The sequence below is a fragment of the Pteropus medius genome, unplaced genomic scaffold (genome assembly GCF_902729225.1).
Source record: "Pteropus medius unplaced genomic scaffold, Ma_sr-lr_union100, whole genome shotgun sequence".
Taxonomy (NCBI): domain Eukaryota; kingdom Metazoa; phylum Chordata; class Mammalia; order Chiroptera; family Pteropodidae; genus Pteropus; species Pteropus medius.
The window spans coordinates 5711052-5733199 of NW_024351647.1; the positions used below are offsets into that span (position 1 = coordinate 5711052).

The 22148-nt window shown below is 38.2% G+C and overlaps 1 protein-coding gene and 1 long non-coding RNA gene across 2 annotated transcripts in view; one reads left to right on the top strand and one right to left on the bottom strand.

The window, feature by feature from the left end:
* Positions 1-12827, top strand: part of LOC120587227 (uncharacterized) — a 71875-nt gene extending 59048 nt beyond the window's left edge. Inside the window, exons 2-3 of the long non-coding RNA XR_005648896.1 lie at positions 7160-8706; positions 10983-12827. This is a non-coding gene — a long non-coding RNA (uncharacterized LOC120587227). The remainder of the gene's footprint in view (positions 1-7159; positions 8707-10982) is intronic.
* Positions 1-22148, bottom strand: part of FMN1 (formin 1) — a 370346-nt gene that overhangs the window by 104024 nt on the left and 244174 nt on the right. Inside the window, 4 exon segments of the mRNA XM_039843982.1 lie at positions 13134-13254; positions 18426-18485; positions 19475-19621; positions 21068-21197. Coding sequence (XP_039699916.1) covers positions 13134-13254; positions 18426-18485; positions 19475-19621; positions 21068-21197 — 458 coding nt within the window.

A 22148-nucleotide genomic window follows, 5' to 3' on the forward strand; every position in this document is an offset into this window, starting at 1 on the left:
CAAGAGCAGTTGTGCAGTTTCCAAACCTGCTTTTGCCAGTTGTTCTCTTTATCGTAATTACATAATTTAATTACCTGAGGGTACACAATAGCAATGTGCCTATGAAAAAGGACTACTTTTATAAATTTAAGTGGAAGAAGCTAAAATATTGCTCTTGAATATAGGTGTGAGAGACTAGCGAAAACTGGGGGGACTCGATGTACTGCAGTACTCAGGTCTGGATCCTGGAACAAAACAGGACATTAATGGAAAGCAGGTGAAGTCCAAATGAACACTTATAAATTTGGTTAATAGAAATGTGTCAGTGATCGTTCCTTAGTTTTGATGAACATAACACAACAATGTAAGATGTTAACAATGGAGAAATTGGATAAGGGTTATATCGAAACTTTCTATACAATCTGTAAAATCTAAAATTATTCCAATCTGAAAATTAAAAAGGTCACTTTTAAAAAAGTGTGGGCAAGACAGATGTAAATGATTGAGAACAATTATAAATATCTGAAAAGATTCTTTGTTGATATTTGCAAAAGCCATGACTCCACTTCAAAAATACAAAAGGGAATCCACGGGTGAACCTCATCCATGTAGAGTACGTAGAGAAGACCCATAAAACTCTACTCAATAGATCTTAATTCAAGAAAAGGCCTCAGCTCTGCATCAAAAGACAGGTGAACGGTACTATATTTAGATGCATGTGTCGTTTTCTATGATTCCTGGGCCAACTCTGGGCCAACTTTTTCCATTAACCGACCATATTGGATAAGAATCCTATTCTCTAAAGATAATTTTTAGATGATATCGACAATAGAATTTTTGAGGCATGGATTAATTTAAAAGCAGATCCTCAAGAGCCATTTAGGAAGAGAATATCTGAGATCCAAACATGATATAATTTTACAGCTGACTTTTATATACTGTAAATGGCCAGAATTCCAGGGATTTTTAGCTGTTCTAATTAACTCAGTCTAGGGAAGAATGCAATAACCCTTACTGAATTAGGAGAATTGTAGAATGCACTGAAATAGCACATCAGTAATAATCATCTTAGAAACCCAGAGGTGGAATGTACTTTCAAGATCTGCTAGCACAACTACCCTTCCTAATAGTACCTATCCTGCCCACTACCACAACATAGTCTTCCAGGCAGAAGTGGGTGAGGCACCCACTACCTCTCTGGGCCCTCGGATCTCCGTTTGGATTGTTTTAAAATCTGACTTCCTAAAGCTTCTACCTGTTTATACTCATTTGACATCTTTGCCCATAAAGAAATAATCTAACTGCTCTCAAATAGCAAGGTCAGCAATTATCTGAAGAGTAAACTGAGTCTTCTCTACCATTTATTAATTTGCTCATTCATTCATCCACTCAACAAATATCGGTTGAACAACAATGTGATAGGTACTGACCCATACAGTAGATATAAACATTAAAAATGTCATTAGATCTCTGCTTTCGTAGAAAGGGGGAGGGAGAAAATTTACGCATAAACTAATAAAAAATAATAGCAATATCAGAACTGTAGGCTGTAATATAGAGTGACTATTCAAAATGACTGCTGTAATTTGGGTGGTCCAGGGAGGCCCAAGGTACGGGGATATCTAGAGGAAGGACGGACATTCTAGGCAGAGGGAGTAGCTGCTGCAAAGGTCCTAAAACAGAAACGAGCTCGTTGGGTTGGAACACGAAGAAGGGCTATGAGGCTGGAGGGGTTGGGGTGCCACGAGATGAAACAGGCCGGAAAGGTGGGAAAATCATGTAGAAACTTGTAAGGCACGGCTGCAAGTTTTGAAGTTGGATTTTATTCTAAGGACAATGAATAAGAAACAATTGAGTGACCTGACCCGTCTGAGGTGTGGAGATTGGATTAAAGAGGGCAGGAGTGGAACCAGGAAAACTTGATAGGAATCTGATGTTATGGCCCAGGTGAAGGAAGGTGGTGGTTTGGACTAGAATTACAGTGTGGACATGGAGAATAATAAACTGATTCAAGGCATGTTTTGAAGAAAGAGGCAACAAGATTTGCTCATGGACCGGATGTCAGGCATGAGGGCACAAAGGGAATCTAGGGTAAGTTTTTCCTCTTGCTTATACTCTGCAAAGGGCTTTCTTCCCAATTAATCCTCTCAAACAACCAGTGAGGCCAGCAGGGCTACTCTCCTGTTCATACAGGGATGCTGAGATGTGGAGGATGAAACTACCCGCCAAGAGTCGCACAGCTTGTGAAGCACAAATCTGAATTCAGCACCTATGACTCAGACTTTTCTATGATAGTAGCTTTTATTTCAATATTTTATGTTTCTTGAAAAAAATGCAAAATAAATTCTATTTATTGTGTTGATTTATAAATAAAGGATAGAAGTGAAGTGAAAATTGAGAGGAGGAAATCAGGACAACATAACTCATCCTTCCCACCTAGAGATGTCACAATCGTGGCTTCAAAGGAAAACACAAACTCCTTCCATTAATTAAACGAGTGAATCAGGTTTCAGTTTCCGTATCCTCTCTCCTTTCTGTACAGCTTGTCTTTGAAGGCATTCCATTTGGGAAATGTATGACCTTTACCCACCACACTGCACTTAATTGAATGCTTTGCATCAAAAGTCGCCATGCTAATCAACATTTTACACCCACTGCCTTTCTGAAATTCTTACCCCAGTTCCTTATGTCTGTTTTGTTGAAATCATTTTACAAAAATAAATCATATCAAAGTTTTTCTTTTATTATTTCTGAAACTTTGCTTGCAAAACTAAATATTTTTAACACCATGGCAACACGGTTAGGACTCTGGCTAATGTAACCAGGCCATAGCAGAGTTCGGACTTAGAACACTTCTGCAGTGGACAAATGGGTTGTGAAGGAGGAAAGAGCTAATAAATTAGGCACGGTCAATAATCATTCAAGGCGTGTCTTCTGGAGCTTCCTAAAAGGTGATAAATTAGCCAGGCTTGTCCCACCAGATCAATTTCCCCTCTCCGTTCTAGGATACAATATGCAGGAGCAAACTGCAAGGCTCTGAATGAGTTTAGGTAGTAACCTCTCTCACACCTTCCCAAGTACTTCCTCATATATCTGCTCATCTCACCCTTCCAATATCCCTCTGAGTAGGGCAGCGGGCAGGATGATCAGCTCCATTTTTCCAGCTGAGGCTCACAGAAGTAGTGATTTGTCATAGTTGCATGGCTTATTGCATGGTTACTAAGAGGCAGAACTAAATTTTTAAACTGCATCCTAAATCCCAGGCCAGTACTACTTTCCACACACCAGCCTCCGCTGCTGAAATTTATCTAAACTATCACTTACAAACGCTTTGGTTTGTTGTTATACTTTTCATATTTATTAAAGTTATACATGCACATAATTAAAAGAATAAGTGAACTCTATGCACTCTATGAAGAGCAGTCACCGATGCCCCACCCCCGACCCCCACACTCACCACAGGGGCTCCCTCCCAGTGCAGTGACTTAGACCAGTATTCGGTGCTGACATTTTTATGACTTTGCAAAAACAACTCCCAGTCCCAGCTGATATATGTAAACTCTGATTAATTCACTTTTCCTAAACATCCCCTACCTAACTTTCTTACCCTCAGAATGAACAATTTTTTCTAATTTGCTCTGCTCTCTATGCGATTATCACTAAATGAACTCCAAGCCTGTTACTAGTTGGGTAAATCTTGTCAAAACATTCAGATACATCAGATTTCATATTCCTCAAGAAGCTTCTCCGTGATTCTTTTGACCTAATCTAATCTGGAATGTTCGTTCTTCATGCTCAGCTGTCACACTGGGCTATCTATCCTGGACCATCCCTTCGACTCCCTTCTCCACTGGATTGTTTTATTTCCAAGAGCCTTTGTCTTCCTATTTTGTGGTATAGCACTTTCTCTAGTAGCATCCTGAAAATGGTTCCATGGGAGATAAGTTTTTTGAGAACTTACATGTCTGAAAACATTTTTATCCTGCCCTCATATTTGATTGATAATTTGGTGGATATAAGATTCTGGAATAGGGATAATTTTTCTTCAGAATTCTAATCCATTTCTAGCTTCTAGTGTTGCTCTTGAAAAGTCTGAAGCCATTTTGCTTCCTGATTCTCTGAGTGTAATTTGTTTCCACAGCTACCCTAACCCTCCCCGCTTTTAGAAGTGTATAAGGTTTCCTTTCGTGCCGAGTATTCTGAAATGCTATAACAATGCCGGTATGTATCTGTTTTATTCCACTGTGCTGGCATCTCTCTGGGCCTTTTAAAATTAGGAACTCACGTCCATCATTTTGGGAAATATTCTTGAATGATTTCTTTGATTTATTTACATATGAATATATATGATGTTTGTGTATGTATATGTATGAATTTATGTGTGAACTTGCGGTGTGTATGAAACTTGTGGTAAAAATTGAATTGCTTTTCACCTTTCTCCACTCCCAGGGTAGAATTCAGTTTTCTTGTTTGGTTAATTCATTATCACTTGTCTATCTATTTTTTGAGCTTCAGAAATGTTGTGGTTATGGTTTTCTCTCTCATTCTGTATTCTTGAGTACATACTTTTAAAGAACTCCCTTTACTATTATTGTTTTAGTAATTTTCAGAAGAACTGAAATCTCACATGAGTGTTCAATCCAAATGAACGTTCAATTGGCCATCTCTTCTCAGAAGTCCTCTCAAAATTCTCCAAAGTCTTTCCCCCCCATTACTAGAGCCATACTGCTTATGGACCATGCTCAGATGAGTAATTAAAGAAAATATTCACTGTCATGACGAGATCTAGTTTTCCTCTTTTCTTTCTCTCTGGAAGAACATATAATCTCATGGAGAAAAAACCTTTTGATAATGCTAGGTGGTAGAAGTCACTCATGCTGCAAGTCAGGGCTGGCCCTGAGCACAGAAGCAATAGTTTGCTCTGCTCTGTGACATGACAAGTCTCAGAAGGTCCTCGTACCTTCTCATCCATGTCAGAAGCCCATTACACGTAATTTCCACAAATGGAAGGGATAGTAAAGGAGTCAGAAACATGTGGGTTACCTATGGGTGGCCCTGTAATACTCCGCTATTTCTCTGGCTAACCATATTTGACTAGTTCATTTATCTTCTGGGTCATGAAGGAATAAAACAAAGGCTACATAATTGTCAGAAAGAGAGAGGAAGAGAGGAAGAGAGTGTGTTAAAGAAATGAAAAGAGATTGACAGGCAAGCCATAGGAAGATAGAGACTACAACAGGTAGATTAGCTGAGTGGTTATGGGTGGAGAGAAGAAAAAGCCTAAATTAAATCCAATTATTATCTGTTGTCCCTTTAGAAGATGAACCAGAGAACTAAATGGGGCTTATCCTTCAAGATTTATCATTCTAGATCATATTGTCAGTGCTTAAAGGGTGGACCTACAAATAGTTAAAGACTAGAGCATGATACAGTGGAAAGAATATAAGCTTTGTAATCAGATAAACCTCTTCCAAATCTTGGCTTTGTCACTAGAAACAAAGTTGCTCCAATTTCCTTACTCTGAAAATGCAGGTGGTACTCATTTGAAGTACTTTTAACTAATAGAAATGATGCAAGCAAATTTGCTGGTATTTAGTAAGTGCTCATTAAATGGTAACTGTTGTCATTTGTGATGGTGGAAATGGACGCCTACTGCAACCCTGAACATGCTTACTGCGCCTGTGTCCACTGTCTGCTCCTGCAGGGAGGAGGATTTCATCATTGAGATTGTTTAGAAATGATAGTGCATGATGGTAATAAAAAGTGAACCAACCTTCAGTAGGTTTTATTACTGCTTTTAAATTCTCTACAGAAGTGCCAGATAAAAGACAGGGCACCAAATTAAATCTGAATTTGAGAAAAACAAGAAATAATTTTTTTTAGTATAAGTACGTCCTGTGCAATATTTGAAACACACTTATGCTCAAGAAAGTCTTGTTTATCTGAAATATAGATTTAACTGGGCCTCCTGCATTTTATTTAATAAATCTGGCAACCCTAAGGTTACCCCCATATTGCATGCACTGTGGGCAGAATGCTCTACTACAGGCCCCAACCCCTATCACTCGGTAAGCCCCTGTGTCTACTGCACATTCAAAGGGACTTTCTTTAAGTCATTTCCTTTGCTTCTTGAGATAGTATCAATAGGCAATCACTTTTCTTAAATTCCGTTTGGGGCTCAACAGTACTGACTGACTTAATCTGCCAAAGGCCATACTTTCATCCAAGTGCTGGACAGAAAAATAGATTTCTGGCCGAGGAGGAGCCAACGTGGCTGCAAGAAAGAGTCAAACAGGATGGGGGCAAGGCGAACTTGCACTAAAGAACTGGACAGTGGAGCTGGGACAGGATCCTTCCCTCTGCCTTCAATGATGCAAATTTGAATATCCATTAGTAGATCAGTAACACCAGTTATGAGAATGTCTCCTCCTTTCTCACAGTCAACTCTTACTTAATTAACTGCAGTAATAGAAGGAGGGCAGGGCACCACTACTAACCCCAAATCCAAACGAAAAAAATAAGATGAAATGCAAGTTTTGCAAACTAGCCCTTCTGCCCTTTCTCCACCATGGAGCAAACCAACTCTTGTGCAGGCAGCATCCCCTACTGATCCCATCAGTGCTCAGAGTCCCAAACCCCAGCCCTCACAACTCCCCCTTCAGCACCTCACTAATATTATCTCAGCAGTGTATTTGCCCAGACACTTCAGAGAGCTAAATGCAAAAGAGAGGGCTGTTTCCATCCTTCAAGAGAAACAATAGTCCATTGCTTACTATGTCATTCTAAACAGGAAAGGTTTTCCAACGTGTAAGCAGTATAGGTGACTCACAGTGATTAATATTAAAAATAATATATTATTAACTTTTTAAAAACTAAGACTAATCCTTAACCTCACTAATCTACCTATCTATAATTGAGAGTTGACAATGATTTGAGTTTTTTATCCTAGTTTTAATTGTAAAAATTTCATATGCATATCCAAACAGTCAAACTATTACCACTACAACAGTCTCTGCCAACTACCATGTAAAAATGTTCTCATTTCATGTTTTTACATGTGTAGGTGTGTGGTTCCTACCCTAATTCCTCCTCTTTTAGCTGATTATCTTGGTATTGACTGTACGCCTCTAAATAACATGTGATTTTTTTGTTTTTGTTTTTGTTTCTGGTGGGCCTTTAGAAGAGAGTGGAGCTAAATGAATGAATTCAATGTCATCTTCATCTGGAAGACAAGTTGGCCGCCATTCAGAAAATCTACCAAAAACAGAAAAAAACCTACAACAAAAACTCCTCTCTCTCTTGAACTGTTACTTTCAAGTATGTATGAATTTACATCCTCCTGTAATTTAGATTCTGAGTGGACTATTCAGGTACTGGTGTTTTACGAAACAGAGATTCATCTGGATGTTTGGCCTAAACTGGTCCCTCCATTAAAATAAGGATCAGGATCGAAAATGCCTGAAGATGTGATGGATGTACTTCGACGTAAAGTTAGTTTAGAAATATTACTACTATTCAAACTTAGAATGAAGACTTTAACATTTATTGAATGCCTGGAATATGCATTTCACACAGCATCTCATTTAGAGAAGGCTTAAAAGAGTTAACATTTTAGGATAAACATTTTTTGGATAAACATTTATAGAGTGGTAACAGATAGCAAAAAAGTCAACAGAGTCTCTTGTCTTTCCAAAACTGTATAAGTGTATTCCCAAATATTTCTAAATGGTACATAAGAAAGGACATGTTCAAATATATAGTCTTAAATATTTAGAGAAAAGGACATCATTGGAATTATCTTAAAACACACACAAACTTGCATCTTGGCCAACATTCTCAATCAAGTTTGAATATCTTACACTGAGGGTTAACTACTAATTACATTTTCTCAATTTATGTAATATGTAATAAGAGGGCGAGATCTAGGTCATAGCTAGTTGATTAAACAACCCACCTTTACTGATAAGGGATACTAAGTAACTATCCTTAGCTAATAAGGGCAATTTATTTTTATTCTTAAACTTTTCAGAATATATTGACTTCTCAACACCTATCTGAAGAATTCCTGTGTCATTTTCCAGCAACAAAAAAATTAACCATCCTACTCTCATAGCCAGAATGAATTTTTCATAATAAAATACTAGCACAAGATCCTGTCAAACAAATATGGACTGGGTGGGGGAGGTGGTGGGGTGACACTAGAGTAATTTTGAATACCACTAATGTTATTCATTTTGGCTTTCAGGCATCAAGACACCAGAGAGGATTTGACCAGCTCTGTTTGTTTGCATGGATAACAAACTCGGTAAGGACAGTGTAGCCAGGGAGTATTAAGAGAGATATTAAAGGGCAAGGCTGTAATTGTTCATTGCAGCTCCTCCCATTAAGGTCATCCAGTCATGATGATTAACCAATAATTGTGTCTTTATGTTAAAAATCTGATAATAATATCAATATCCGTTCTTAAACTACATCTCACAGAATGCATGTTTTGCCACATATTACTAAGTAGTCAGTGAAGGAAAAAACAATGTTTTAAGTTGAGAAATGCTGCTTTAAACAGGATTAAACCATTTTGCTTTGTTTTTTATTGCAGGACTTCCCAGAATCTTTAATAACTATGTGTGCACTGTGAATCCCTAGGATATGATTTTAGGATAGAGCAATTCCAGGTTTATTGAACTATAGACTCTTGGAGAGCACTAATTCACACTGCATGTAATACTGGTGAGTGCCAGGACGTGAGAAATCCTATATCTATGGTCTCAGTGGTGTGTGTGTGTGTGTGTGTGTGTGTGTGATGTATTAACTGGCACAATCAGAAAGGATACATTGCATGATGTGTTTGTCTCCGATTGCTACTATAACAAATTAACACAAAAGTGGCTTAAAGCAACACGAACATATTACTCAGAGTTCCCATATGACACGGGTCTCAGTGGGCTAAAATCAAAGTGCTGACAGGGCTGCCTTTCCTTCTGGAGGTTCCAGGGAGTATCTATTCCTTGCCTTTTCCAGTTTTAGAGGCTTCCTGCATTCCTTGGTTCATTGCCCACTTCCTCCACCTCCAAAGCTAGCAACAATACATCTCTCTGATCATTCTACTGTACTATCTCCCGCTGACTACAGACAAGGAAAGTTGTTGGTTTTTAAAGATTCATTTGATTTATGTGATTAGATTAGGCCCACTTGGATAGTCTAGGATAATCTCTTCATCTCAATGTCAGCAAAGTCCCTTTTTGCCATGTAAGGTAACATAGTCACTGATTCCAGGGATTAGGATTTGGGCATCTTTGGGAGCCATTATTCTGCCTACCACACATGCAATGGTAAGAATACCTTCAGAATTCTGGTCAGCAAAGAAGGTCGAAGAATAAGAAAGAGAGCAGTTATTTCTACAGTTTGCTTGGGTTTCCCCAACTGTTACTCATAACATCACAGTATCAGAGAAATTAAAATTATTGTCTCATTAAAGGATGCAGAACAATAAACAAAATATGGAACATGTTCCCAGGCAACAGGAACTTGGTTCTATCTTCAAAATGTAGAGAAGTGAGCTCAAGTCCTCTCGGAATTAGATTCTCTGCAAACACAGCCAGTTGATTCTGCAACAATATGAGCCTGATTCTACAAGTTGTGCATTTTCCGAAAAAAAGTACATTCCCCTAATCAGCTGTACTGTAGCTTTCCTTCCTAAGGAACTGTGCATTCACTACCTCCTATGGAGTAGGTACTATAATTGTCCCATTTTATAGGTGAGAAAATGAATACTTTTTATGGTTATGGTACTTGATAAAATCTTGCTTTCACCAAACCAGTAAAAAATACTTATCTGATTCCAAAGCCTGAGGTCCTAATCTTATGCAATACTGTGCCTTTTCACTTTTATAATCCATCTCTCTTATACATCTTCCCCGTCTCTATCTCCAGCCCAAAGTAAGTTCTTTCCTGTCGCTATCTGATCTGAGGGTCTACATAAGTGGTTCTACTAATGTGTGTGTACAACCCACTTGCACTCATACACACATGTTCAGTGACTCTCTTTCTGTAATTTGTATCTTCATGAGGCTTTATATCTTTAACATACTTTCCATTTTGATCTCTGATACAATATGGAGACTTTCGAGCCACAGGCAGGATATATCATGAATACATGGCTTAGTGTCACATCTAGTGGCTAGGTCATCACCTGTGAAGTGACTCGGCAAGTTATGTGAGCACCATAAACTTCAGTTTCCTCCTCTAGTGAGAGATCAGTAATAATATCTACTTCAGGGATCCCCAGTCCCCAGGTTGTGGACTGGTACTGGTCTGTGGCCTGTTAGGAACCAGGCTGCACAGGTGGAGGGCCAGGGGAGGAAGGGAGCAATTAGGAGGTGATTGGCGGGCAAGCAAGCGAAGCTTCATCTGTATTTGCACCCACTCCCCAGCGCTAGCATCACCACCTCAGCTCCATCTCAGATCATTAGGCATTTGATTCTCATAGGAGCATTGGTCCTTGGTGCTAAAAAGGTTGGGGACCACTGATTTACTTCACAGGGTCATTGTAAGGATTAAAATAAATGATATATGTAAAGCACCTGATAGATAATAATCACACAATAAATCATAGCTGCTACTATTATCATCCATTCCTTGCTGTGTTTACTTATGTAAAAGTGCTATTCAAAGTTTTTGTCTCTGTGAAAGATGCTAATTGACAACCTCTACTTCTATCAGTGACATTTGTACAACTGACAACCACACTTTAATTCATATCCTATGGTTAAGGTGTGGCTCATGTTACTCAAAACAATTTTCTACCAAAGGGCTGTACTTGCTGGGAGAACTGGGGCCTGAGACTTCTTGAAATTTGCTAATCACATCTGGTTTAGCTTTAGACATTTTCTGGGGTTTTGCCAGCAGCCACGACATTTTAATGACTACAATAAACCTCAAAGCCTCATCAAATCTTTGCTGTATGTGTGAAAATTATGTCCTCTTCAATTAAACATTCAATCTAGGCTCACACCAAGGCCTTATGGAAAAGGAGGTGAAACCTGAATGGGAACGTGAGATGAAACGGACCGCCACGACTCTGGCCATCTTGCCAGATGGTATTTAGAAGAAAAAGAAATTCATTAGAGAACCAATGGTCTGTATTTTCTTTAAATATTTACTAGGTACCTTTCATGTGTTAAAAACACTGGCATCCCTAAAGATTAGCAGGGCATTTTTGTTTAAATATTCAATGTGTGTCGGGGGGAGTCCCAGTTTCCTCATTTGCCTTTATGGGACTTCACGACTTTTGGTGAAGTCCAAATCAAAGAAGAAAAATAACTGAGGGGATATTCAGTTTTCCTTTATAGGGCAGCTCCTTCAGCTTCAGAAGAGGTGTATTCCCTTAAAATTGACGAAGGAAAGTGTCAGTTGAGTACCGCGAGATCTGGAATGACACCTAGGATCTCCTTAGAGAAAATAGGTGATAAAGCTTTGGGGGAAACCCTGCCTGTCCACTGTCCCCTTAATTCAATCTTCTCATCCTCTTGTTATTTACGCTCAAACACACAGAAACGCCAAAGGGAGGTGGCTGAGCCAGGATGCTTGAAAGAGGCAGCCCCTGGAAGGAAGGCAGGAGAAGGGGAAAGATCAAACATAGATCAGGATCATAGATCATAGATCTTTCTGCTCAAAAGACTACAGGAGAGGCCAGGCCAACAGTTTACAAGGGCCAGGAGATGAGGAGATGGGTATTCAGGGACGACCAGGGAGTGAACAAACATGGGTCTTCACCGCCACCGCTCACCTTGCAGCCATCAGGAGGACTGGCCTGGGCCCTAATTCTGCCACTGGAGAGGGACAGAAAAAGCTGCCACATGATGGCTTACTCTGCTTTATTACAATAAGGATCAAGCTCCTCATCTTAGACCAGGATAAAACTGTCATTCTTTTTTAGGAAAGGGAAAAGAATAACCACAAGTTCACATATCACGTTCCTGGACAAAGCATTCACTTGGTTGAATTCACGCTCTCAACCACATCAACAGGAGGGAAAAGAAAATCCACATGTGCCTTTAAAAATAATTTACAAGGTAAAAATATTCACTTGTAACCACTATCCTTATTTAAGCAAGTTTTATGCCCCAAGTATAAATAAATGGCTTTTCCTGCCACGAGGAACAGATCTTTCCCACTTTACTTCCATTTTCAAGCTGTTCTCTGTCTAAGATTTAGGTTTCTCAGCACTCTTTCACAATAAACATTTTTTAAATGTTTATTTTATGTCTTAGTGTAAAAATATTCCTGGTTCAAGCTCTTCATTTCCTCAAGCTCTCCTTTTGGCACTCTGGGCTCCATTTCCACATTAACATGCTCCCTAAATCCTCTGTATGGCTCTGCAGTTGGAGTTATACAAACTCCAATGCAAGCATTTATATTCTTGGACAAGGAGATGTCTCCACAGTGAGAACGCAAGACTCTGGAAATGCCAAAGGAAAATTCCTGCCCAAGAGATACATATTTTCACCTTTCGAAACTCAGCACTTTGTTTTGAATAATTAGAAAATGTACATTAAACTAAAAGAGAATGTTTACTATGGGTCTTGCCACCATTATCACTTATATACATAAACCAAACGTAAAGAGATGCACGTATGTATATTTGTACGTGTGTGTGTATGAGAGAGACAGAGACACAGAGACACAGGCAGAGAAGGCAGCATAGCAAACTAGTTTAGAAAATGCAGACAGACCTGATTAGAACTCAGTAAATCTGCCTCTCACTGGCTGTGTGAACGTAACCTCTCTAAGCCTCATTTTTCTCATCTTTCAAATGGAGTTAGTATAGGGTTATTATAAAAATCATACGAGACAACAGTAAGCATTCAGTAAAAGTTGCTGTTATTATTATTATTAAAATTATATGTTGGAAAATGTAGATATAACAGGATGTAGGTATAACAAGCATGAATTAACACCAGCCAAAGAGAGGGACATGTAAATACAGTGCCTCCAAAAAGTGCACAAGACGCAAAGTTTCCTGAGGGCTGTTGGGTACCACGACTGAACTCTGCACCAGTTCCATTCCACGAACCACATATAAATCACCCTCCTAAATCATTAAAAAAAAAAAAAAATCTTAGCTATTATCATAATAACAGAACAGTTCCTGTTACCTTCTAGTTGCCTCTTCAGTTTTCTCAAGTCTTTTACAAGGTCTTCAAACTTGACTTGGGAAGCCAGAAAGAAATCTTGTGGTTCAGGCAGGGGGAAAACGCTCTTTTCTGTTCCTGCTTCCTAGAAGATATGGTAAACAAAAGTACATTATACTTCCCCATTGTCACTTTCAGTTGAAATTCCAAAGCACCTTTTAATGGATGTATGAATAAGAACCATAGCAATGCTCCTCTGCTATTCCTAAATTTGGTTACTTTGAAGTGCTTTCATGTCTTTCACAATATCATTTTGGTCTTACTGGCATTTAGATAGGCTATGGCATGGGCTAGGTTCTATTTTGCCTCATGAATTAAAGGGAAAATTGTCAGGTATGTCTTGATCTTGGACAGTCTACTTCCATGGAAAAAGGCATAGGAGGAACACATGAAAGTATTTAAATTGATAGTCCTTGTTTGAGTTTCACATGGTAGCAATTAGATAACTCATCTTTGGGGTATGTCAATGGGTATGAATTGGAAGGTGCTGGATAAGGCAGCACTGCAATGGAAGAAATAATCACCCTCCCTTATGCCTTTCTCTACCTTCTTCTGCGGCTTGAAGCCTTTCTCTGTGATATTATTCAATTTATTGTTATTGTTATTGTTATTGGTAAGTAGTATTGATGACCTTATTATTATTATTATTAATATGGATGCTTGTGCTTTGTGTATGTGGCAGCGCGCTTATATCGCGCAAAATGGCCGAATTCTTCACATAACTGTAAAAATTTTTCAAATGTTGTTTGCCTGCTGTTAGCAGATATTTACTGAGGGCACGATTGGGAATAGTTTTGACAAGCTCCACAACTATATCTAATAGAGTATCTGAACTTAGAAACATCTTGAAGGACAAAACCTTCAGGCACATTGAAAGATAAGATGAGTCTCATATTTCTTTTCCAGTCTAGCTTGCTTTTCTCCTTGAGCTGTTATAACATAAGCTTTGTATCTTGCTTATCTCAGATAGTCTTCAGGTCTCTCCAAATAAGCTACTGTGTCAGCTTCCCTTCACGTTCCATCCTTCCTACTGCCATTAGGACCACTTCCAAACTCTAAAACTGCTTTACATGGCACTTTATGATCTGGTCTCTGTCTACATCTCCAGCCTTATTTCTACCTTCCCCCATCTCTAACTCCTTCCCCCAAATTTTCATAAAATATTAGGATTGGCCACAGTGTCTTGCCTCTAGGTTATTATTATTTTTTAATATATATATAAACCTGTCCCTTTCCAAGCCTTCCCCAGAACGTCCTTACACCTCCTTGTTCCTACTTATCCTTCAAGTCTCAAAACAGGTATCATTTCCTCAAAGATTTCCCCTAAGTCTCAGCAACCAACTCTTGGGTGTTTCCAAGAATCCCTCATACTTACTGTTATCACAGCACTTATCAACGTTAATTTACAAATTGCCAAGTTAGGTTGTATGTCTTCCTCACTAGACTATAAACACTTTGAAGGCAGAAACTGTGTCTTGTTCTCGGTATAGAATATAACCTCTGGCATATCAATAAACTTTGCAACATTACAGAGAGGCTATAAAACACTGTTCTGGGAAGCTTGTACCTTTAGAAGGAGACATCTAACTTATCATCATCAAATCACTTTTCTTGTGGTTTCAGGGATCCCTGAGACCCTCACCTGTCTTTAAGACCTTTAACTTCACTGAGTCTTGGGATGCTGAGAAAAGGTGGCTTTCCTCATTTGATCAGAATAACATTTTACGTGATCAGTGTACTATTTTTTCATCTTCCTATACTTATTTTACTACTTTAAAAACAATGGAAGCGGTACCCTAGTCTGAGTGCCGAGATGGAACAACATCTAAGACGCCTGCCACAAAACTTCATGGTAATCTCCACTGGAAGAACTCAGGAATAACATCTCTTTCCAAAACTTTTTATGAGACTCAGTCCTGGCTTTGTTTTTTTTTGTTGTTGTTTGTTTGTTTTTGTTTTTTAATCTAGAAAAAGAGAAAATGCTGCTGAGTGACTCAGCCTGGTAGTAGCTCTTGCGAAAGTTGCTCAATATGAGTTCAAAAGACATGGCTCTAGATGAGTTTCTTTAAACTTCACAGACCTAGACTTGGACCCCAAACCTGGCTTGAGTGGAGAGCAGCCTGGAGCAGGATTCACCTTTCTTCAGGTAATTGTTCATCACCACTAACCACAAAAATCATCACTTATGCTCCTAGGGGGAGGGGATAGTTTAATAAATCACATAATTCTACACTCTTGTTGAGTGAAATGCATTTTGTACAGTGAAAACTGGGAGAACACCACACAAATGTTGACCTCTTATTTTTCCCAAACTGGGCCATTCCAAGTTTGAAACTATTCTCATGGTAAGATTTTCCTCTGTGATTTTCCTCAATTCCATGGGGTCAGCTTTCTTCAAGGAGAGCCCTATATCATAGGCAAATTTCAGCCTTCCTAGACAATGCATCTGACTTGGTTGAGGCAAACACTACAGGGTAAATTGTGTCAACCTTGGATTAGAAATGTTGCCTCTCAAGATTCTTCAAGGTGATTCTGCCGCATCATACCTGCTGCCAAAAATTTGGGTATATACATATTGCGTGAAGCTCAACAAGACTACCAATGGTCTACCAGAAAACAGCTTTCACTTCCTCGTACCTACTTCTTCATAGATGAAACTTACTACATTACTGTTGATTTTTAAGTATACACAACTCAGCAAGTATTTATCAGGCACCAACATGATAGACACTAAAAAGGAGATAACAATGAGTTCTGGAGCTCAGGGAACAATGCCAGGATGGTACATAATTGCTCATTGATACCTATAAACAAGGCACTGTTCACACAAAGTGTTCCTGGGCTTCAAAGGAGTGACAGATGAAGAAGTGAGCAAAATCTTCATGGAAGAAGAGCCATGTAAGATTGCACTATATATATATATATTTTTTTTTTATCTTTTTTTCCTTTTACAAAAGCGACACATGTTCATAATGTTTAGTAACAGAAAGACTCTCTTACAATCCTACCACCCAGAAATAATCAAACATTTTAATATATATCTTTCCAGGTCTTTTTATGAACTTGTGTGCATTTATATTTACATATTTGAGATTATACTGTATATTATTTTAAACATGTTTGTAATTTGAAAGCAGAGCAAGAGTATTTTCCAATGCCATTAAATGTTCTCCTATACATTTTCCATGGCAGAGTATTATTCCATTTTATGACTAGCATAATTTATTTGACTCTAGTTTTTACCTATGGACACTACCAAAATTTTTGCAATATTTTGCTATTACAAATTACTTTAAATAAAAAAAAAATGATACATGTCCTAGTTTTTTCCTTAGGATAAAAATTCCCTAGAAAGATTCTGATATGGAAAGGCCAAAGCCTTGCTAGCCCATACAGCACATCTGAATGAATTAGAAAAAGGTGTCCCCTGTAAGTTGGCATAGCTCCATGAGCAAATAGCTTGACGAGCACATGAAAATCTTTATGAGCATTTTTTTTTCCAAGGGCTCTTTATAGGACATATAGTTTGGTGAGTACAGGGCAGACTAGATATGGGTCTCATCTGACCTAGAGATCTTAAACAGAGAATAACTCAGTCGACCACACGTTATAGGCCTGAGAAAGGTTTCGTCAATGTGTACTGCTAATTCTATATGTCTAGCTGACAATTTATATCTTCTATTTGTTTTCTGTAATTATCTGCAGCCTCTTTTGCCACTTTTTTTTTATGAGATGGGACAAGTTGACCTTTTCCTATTGATTCTGAAGAGCTCATTACCTATTATGTTGCATGTGTGTATATACATATTTATTTATTTACTGGGAGCTTTTTCCCAAAAGGCCTTTCAATTTATTATTTTAAGAGAGTATTTATAAGAAAAAAAGAGAAGTTTTTAAAAGGCTAGTGACAAGAATAGTTCCAATGAAGGAGAACATCAGATGTAAAAACACATCAATAAGAAAGCACGGGGTGTTTGGAAAACACTGTCTTGAATTGAATCACAGAATATGTGTAGAGGGAAAGTAATACAAATATGGTTGTAAAAGACTGGAATTAAATTGGATAGTCTTAATTCACTTGAAAATGGGGAGCCATTTCACTTTTGAGTAAAGAAGGGATGTGAAATGATCAGAACTATAAAAGGTAATCAGGCCACAGGATGCGGGATGGGCTAGAGGTGCGGAGGACAGCTGGGAAGCCACTGGAATCCCCTGGATGAGTTAGTTATCTTAAGGTCTGAATGAGCTGGGGTCAGTTGGAGGGAAAAAACAAGGAAGAATATGAGAAACAGTTTAGTTGAAGGGCAGCGAGGAACCAAAGAGGAGCACAAGCTTCATGCCTAAATGACCAAAAATTACAATATTTTTAAGAGAAACAGGGGAGAAGTTCAGGGTGGGGAAGGAGGAATGATAAACCTGGCTGTAGATATACTCAGAACAGTTAAATAAACCCACCAGAAAGGTAAGAAGGATGACTATAGACATCGGCAGTGCTTATCTTGTCTTGTGGATAAAACTGTAGGCCTTTTGAAAATAAGGCCCTGGAATCTTTACTTTTCCTCCCTCGGTACCCAGGGAAAACTTCGCTTACATGGACAGTTAAGCAGGAGTCCTGACAACATTTTCCTGAGACTTTTTTCCATTCATATTGATTGCTACATTTCTCAAGAACTTACAACAGTACGTCTTTCTTCTCAAAGTCAGGACTCCTTGTTCTTAATTTAAGGAGAAGGAATAAAACAGAAAATTGTGGTCAGGTAGATTCTCATGGAAATTTTTATTTCTAATTGCAAATGTAATTTAAGCAGAGAGAAGGGATTTCAAATTCCACATCTTCAACTTGTTCACAGATGAACATTTCTGATAAAGTACTGGATATTACTTAATATTAATTTCCTAAATTTTGGTCTGCATCCCAGAATCTAGTTTCAAATATAACCAATTACTGAATGGATATAGATTTCATAGAACCTCTCAAAATGTTGTCAGAAGGCACTGAGATAAGTGAGGGTCTCTCTGAAGCTGGGTTATACAGTGAATTGAGAGTCAGTAGATTTGTGCCACTGAATAATACTTCTCTTTACAAGAGTTACCTAAACTGTCTTGGCTTCAGTGTTTCCGTCTGTAAACCAAGGAGGCCGAATAGCTCTCAGATTCTATGTTGGACTTGAAATCCACCCATCCATCCATCCATCATCCAATTTCTGAATGCCAACAATGTGTTGGTGTAGTTTTCCACACAATGCCATTTCTTACCTGATCATAGTAACGCAGGTAATATTTCACGACATAGTCCACCAGATTAATCCCATTATCCTAGGTTTAAAAGAGAAGCTTAAATGAAAATCATTCACATGCGTCTCTGCCGTATTATATGGTCGAGAGCTGACATCTGCGACCTGAATATTTGAGACAGGCAAGACTTTCCTCTCTTCTTGTCCTATCCATTTTCTGTGGCATCTATACCAAGAAATGACACTACATTATTCTTTCTGGGGAAAAAAACAAACAAACAGATAATCCCTAAGACCTCTGAGGTAATGGCTAAAACAAACAAACAAACACTGTCTCAACATTTTCTGGCATAAAGCCAAGACAAGAGGGGGCAGGAGAAGGCTAAAGGGAACCAGGGACTAGAACAGAAAAACCATCCCTCCCTTCCCTCCTTTCAAAAGATGTGTGTTCTTAATGGCGTGAAAAACAATCAGGACGGCTTAAAAGGAATGCCATGCCACTTTATGACCCTGGGAGGCCAGGAGCGAGCAGGCCCTCCCACAAGGCAGCCTTTGAGTCTTGTTCACATGGGTCTAATTCTAATTTGCCTGTGTGTTTCCCCTCTCTCCACTCCCCCTACCCGCCACGGGACACCTAGGTATGGGCCGCTTGTTTCTAAAGAGGAAGCTCTGCAGGGGTGTGGAGCCAAATGATAATCAGGCTCAGAAAGTTTGACAGTAGACGCCCAGCCCAATTGTGTGCGCAAAAGAATAATTCAAATGCTCAGCTCAATCAGTGATTTGACCATGGCTAATACCGTATGCTCTCTGCTTTATTCCCTCTTTGCAGTTCAACACCTAACTGCGTATTCTGGAGCAAACAAATACTGGGAATTTTGTCATCAAAATAAGATCAAACATAAAAAGTGTATCTTTATTGAAAAGTCAAAAGAAAGCAAAGAAAAATAAATTGTTAGGGGAAGAACAGAGGTGAATGGAACGAGCAGAAATACTTTTTCTTTTTTTAAACTAAAGGTATAGAAGAGAAATAAATGGCAGATCATACACATTTATTATAAAAAAAATAAATACCCGACTTTTGACGTCCTTGAGTTTGGGCAGAATTTCTAAGCTATATCCATCTGCTTGTCCCCGAGTCCTATTTCCTCCATTCATATAATTTCCAAAAGCCAGAATGAGAGCTAAAATATCCTTCACACTCTTCATGTGCAGCAAGCCCTGTGATGGCAAACACCAATGATTATGGAACTGAATTCCAAATGTACCTGTGTTCATTTAACAAGAAATATTTATTAAGTACCCAATAGGCTGTTTGGTGGCTTGTTACCAATAAGGTTAACAGTTGGTGAAATGGAAAATACACTTTATTCAACCGTAAGTGTCTTAAAACGATACATTAAGAGCCATTATTTTCTATCCTTTCAATGAATTACAGACTGTGTACATTTTAATATTGAGGATTGAATATTAGTATTTATATTTCCATTTGAGCCCATTTTAAGTTTTACTTATTTTAAAGTATTCGTAAATTAAAAAAAGAGAGCTGTCATTGTTATGCTTCACATTTGATGACTTCTAAGTAGAAAGGGGTTTAATATCATTTGAGGATCTATTTTTGGACTATATATCTATGCAAATAGTATAGTTAAGTATAGGGTAGATATAATAGCAAGTCTATTCTTCCTTATTCCTGGGTATAATCCTTGGAGGTGAACTAAAATAATGTATTTTGAGGCCAGAGGCTGTGTTTAATAAGTGTTTACTGACATGTTTGTTAACTTTTACAGTTTCAATCTGCTCAAGGTTTTCTTCACAGCTCCCCATTTCATTTGTTCTTCTTTTCTCTTTTTTTTTTTCCTTTTTTTACTCCAAGTGCAAATTTTCAAATTGATACTGTTTTTTTTTCTCTGTAGTCTTCGTTGACTTTATCTTCCTTTATATCAGGGGAAAGAAAGCCAAATGCAGCTCTAGGCCAACTTCTCCTGATTTTTAGGATGTTATTAGAAAGTATGTGTTATACATAGGTAAGAGAAAAATCGTGCCCTCAGATAAGCACTTAAATACTATAGTATTTGTGGAGAGGATTATCACGTTCTTAAGGACATGGGTCATTGTGAGAAAAAGCCAAGTGCTAGAATTTAATTTTATAATGGATACCAGTGTGGTGAAGCCAACAAAAATTTATTTGGCCATTACTCATTATCATAATCATTTATTTCCTAGATCAAATCTCTAGAATCTTTTTATTTCACTATCTAGACACATTTCAGACAATCAAATTCATGGGTGTAAAGCAAAATCTCTTTTGCAATGTGGACAGTCAAGTGGAAAACAAACTATACTATTTAGGTTGGTTTTAAGTGGCTAGTATGGACATTGGAAGGTATTTGGAATATTTGAAAGAAATCTGTGAAAATGTTATTTTTTCCCTCCTTCTTTTCTCTCTCTTCTCCCTTCCCTTCCCCAACTCCTGCCACTCATCTGCATGTACACACTCCCTCACATTTAGGCAGGATGATCGACACTGCGATATTTAGAAAAATATACAATCTTAAGTCCAAAAGGTTTTGGCAAAGGGACTCTAGTTGATTTCTCCCACTCCCCATTTCCTCCTTTACCCTGAATAAGGACAAAGTTATTTTTTTAAATTAGATAGCGACATACCTTAGAAGCTCGTGTGATGATCTCTACCTTTCTATGCAAGGAGGTGATACCCTCAGAAAAGACAGATCTGAAGATGATGCACTGGGCACGCTCAGCAAAATTAGGGATCTGGGCTAACTCATGTAAAAATCTGTAAAAATTCAAAAACAATCCTCTCGCTTCATATACAATCACAAGGAAAATAAAAAACAGCTGAAAAATACCCACCATGAGCACATTCTTTATTTGACGATGTCAATTTAACAATTATAAAAGGTTATCATATAAGCTGACTTAAGCAACTCCAAGGGTATGTGTTCTACCGTGGATGACAAAGCTTCTTTTTTAATGGTTTCCATAATGGTAAATAACTGTATGGTGTATAAATTACTTTAGGAACAGAAAGTTAATGAAATTCTATCAAACCATAACAAGTTGTCTATCTCCTGCTACCCAAATAGGAGACTAAACCCAAATGAAAAGTGTTAATCTTTAATGTACGAAAAAAAAAAACCCCACACACAATAAACTCCATTTATTGTGCAGCGTTTTCTAAGGATATACTTACATAGGCTGAGCAAAGTGAAGACTTGAGGCAAATGTCTGTAGACAAGTGGTAAAAGTCTCTTACTGAAGTGAGATTACTATTTTTTTTTCACTTAATGAATTAGATGATAGTTAATAATGTCCCTATTCCCTATTCTATAGATATTTGTTTACTTTTCCACATCGATGTACCTATATAGACAGAGCTCAGAGCTCAGTGCTTAGAACAAAGCAGGCACTCATTAAGTGGACACAGTCTAAAGCCTCTTAAAAACTACAGCGAGACAGATCTCAAAAGCTAAAGGTAAGTACCTAACCTACACACAGAAGCTCACTGTCTGAGCACTTGGGTACTGGTGCCCTTTGCAAAATTAAGTTGGAAGAGTTACATATTCTCCAGGCCAATCCTCAGAGGAAGGGGTATAAACTAAAATGAGTGGAAAGAGTTAGACATGCATGAATTCAGAAAAGGAGAGAATCCACTAACAGCTATTAAATTCATCTTGGGGTTGAAATGATTATTACCTGATATTTCTGAAAGTCGTGGTCAACTCGT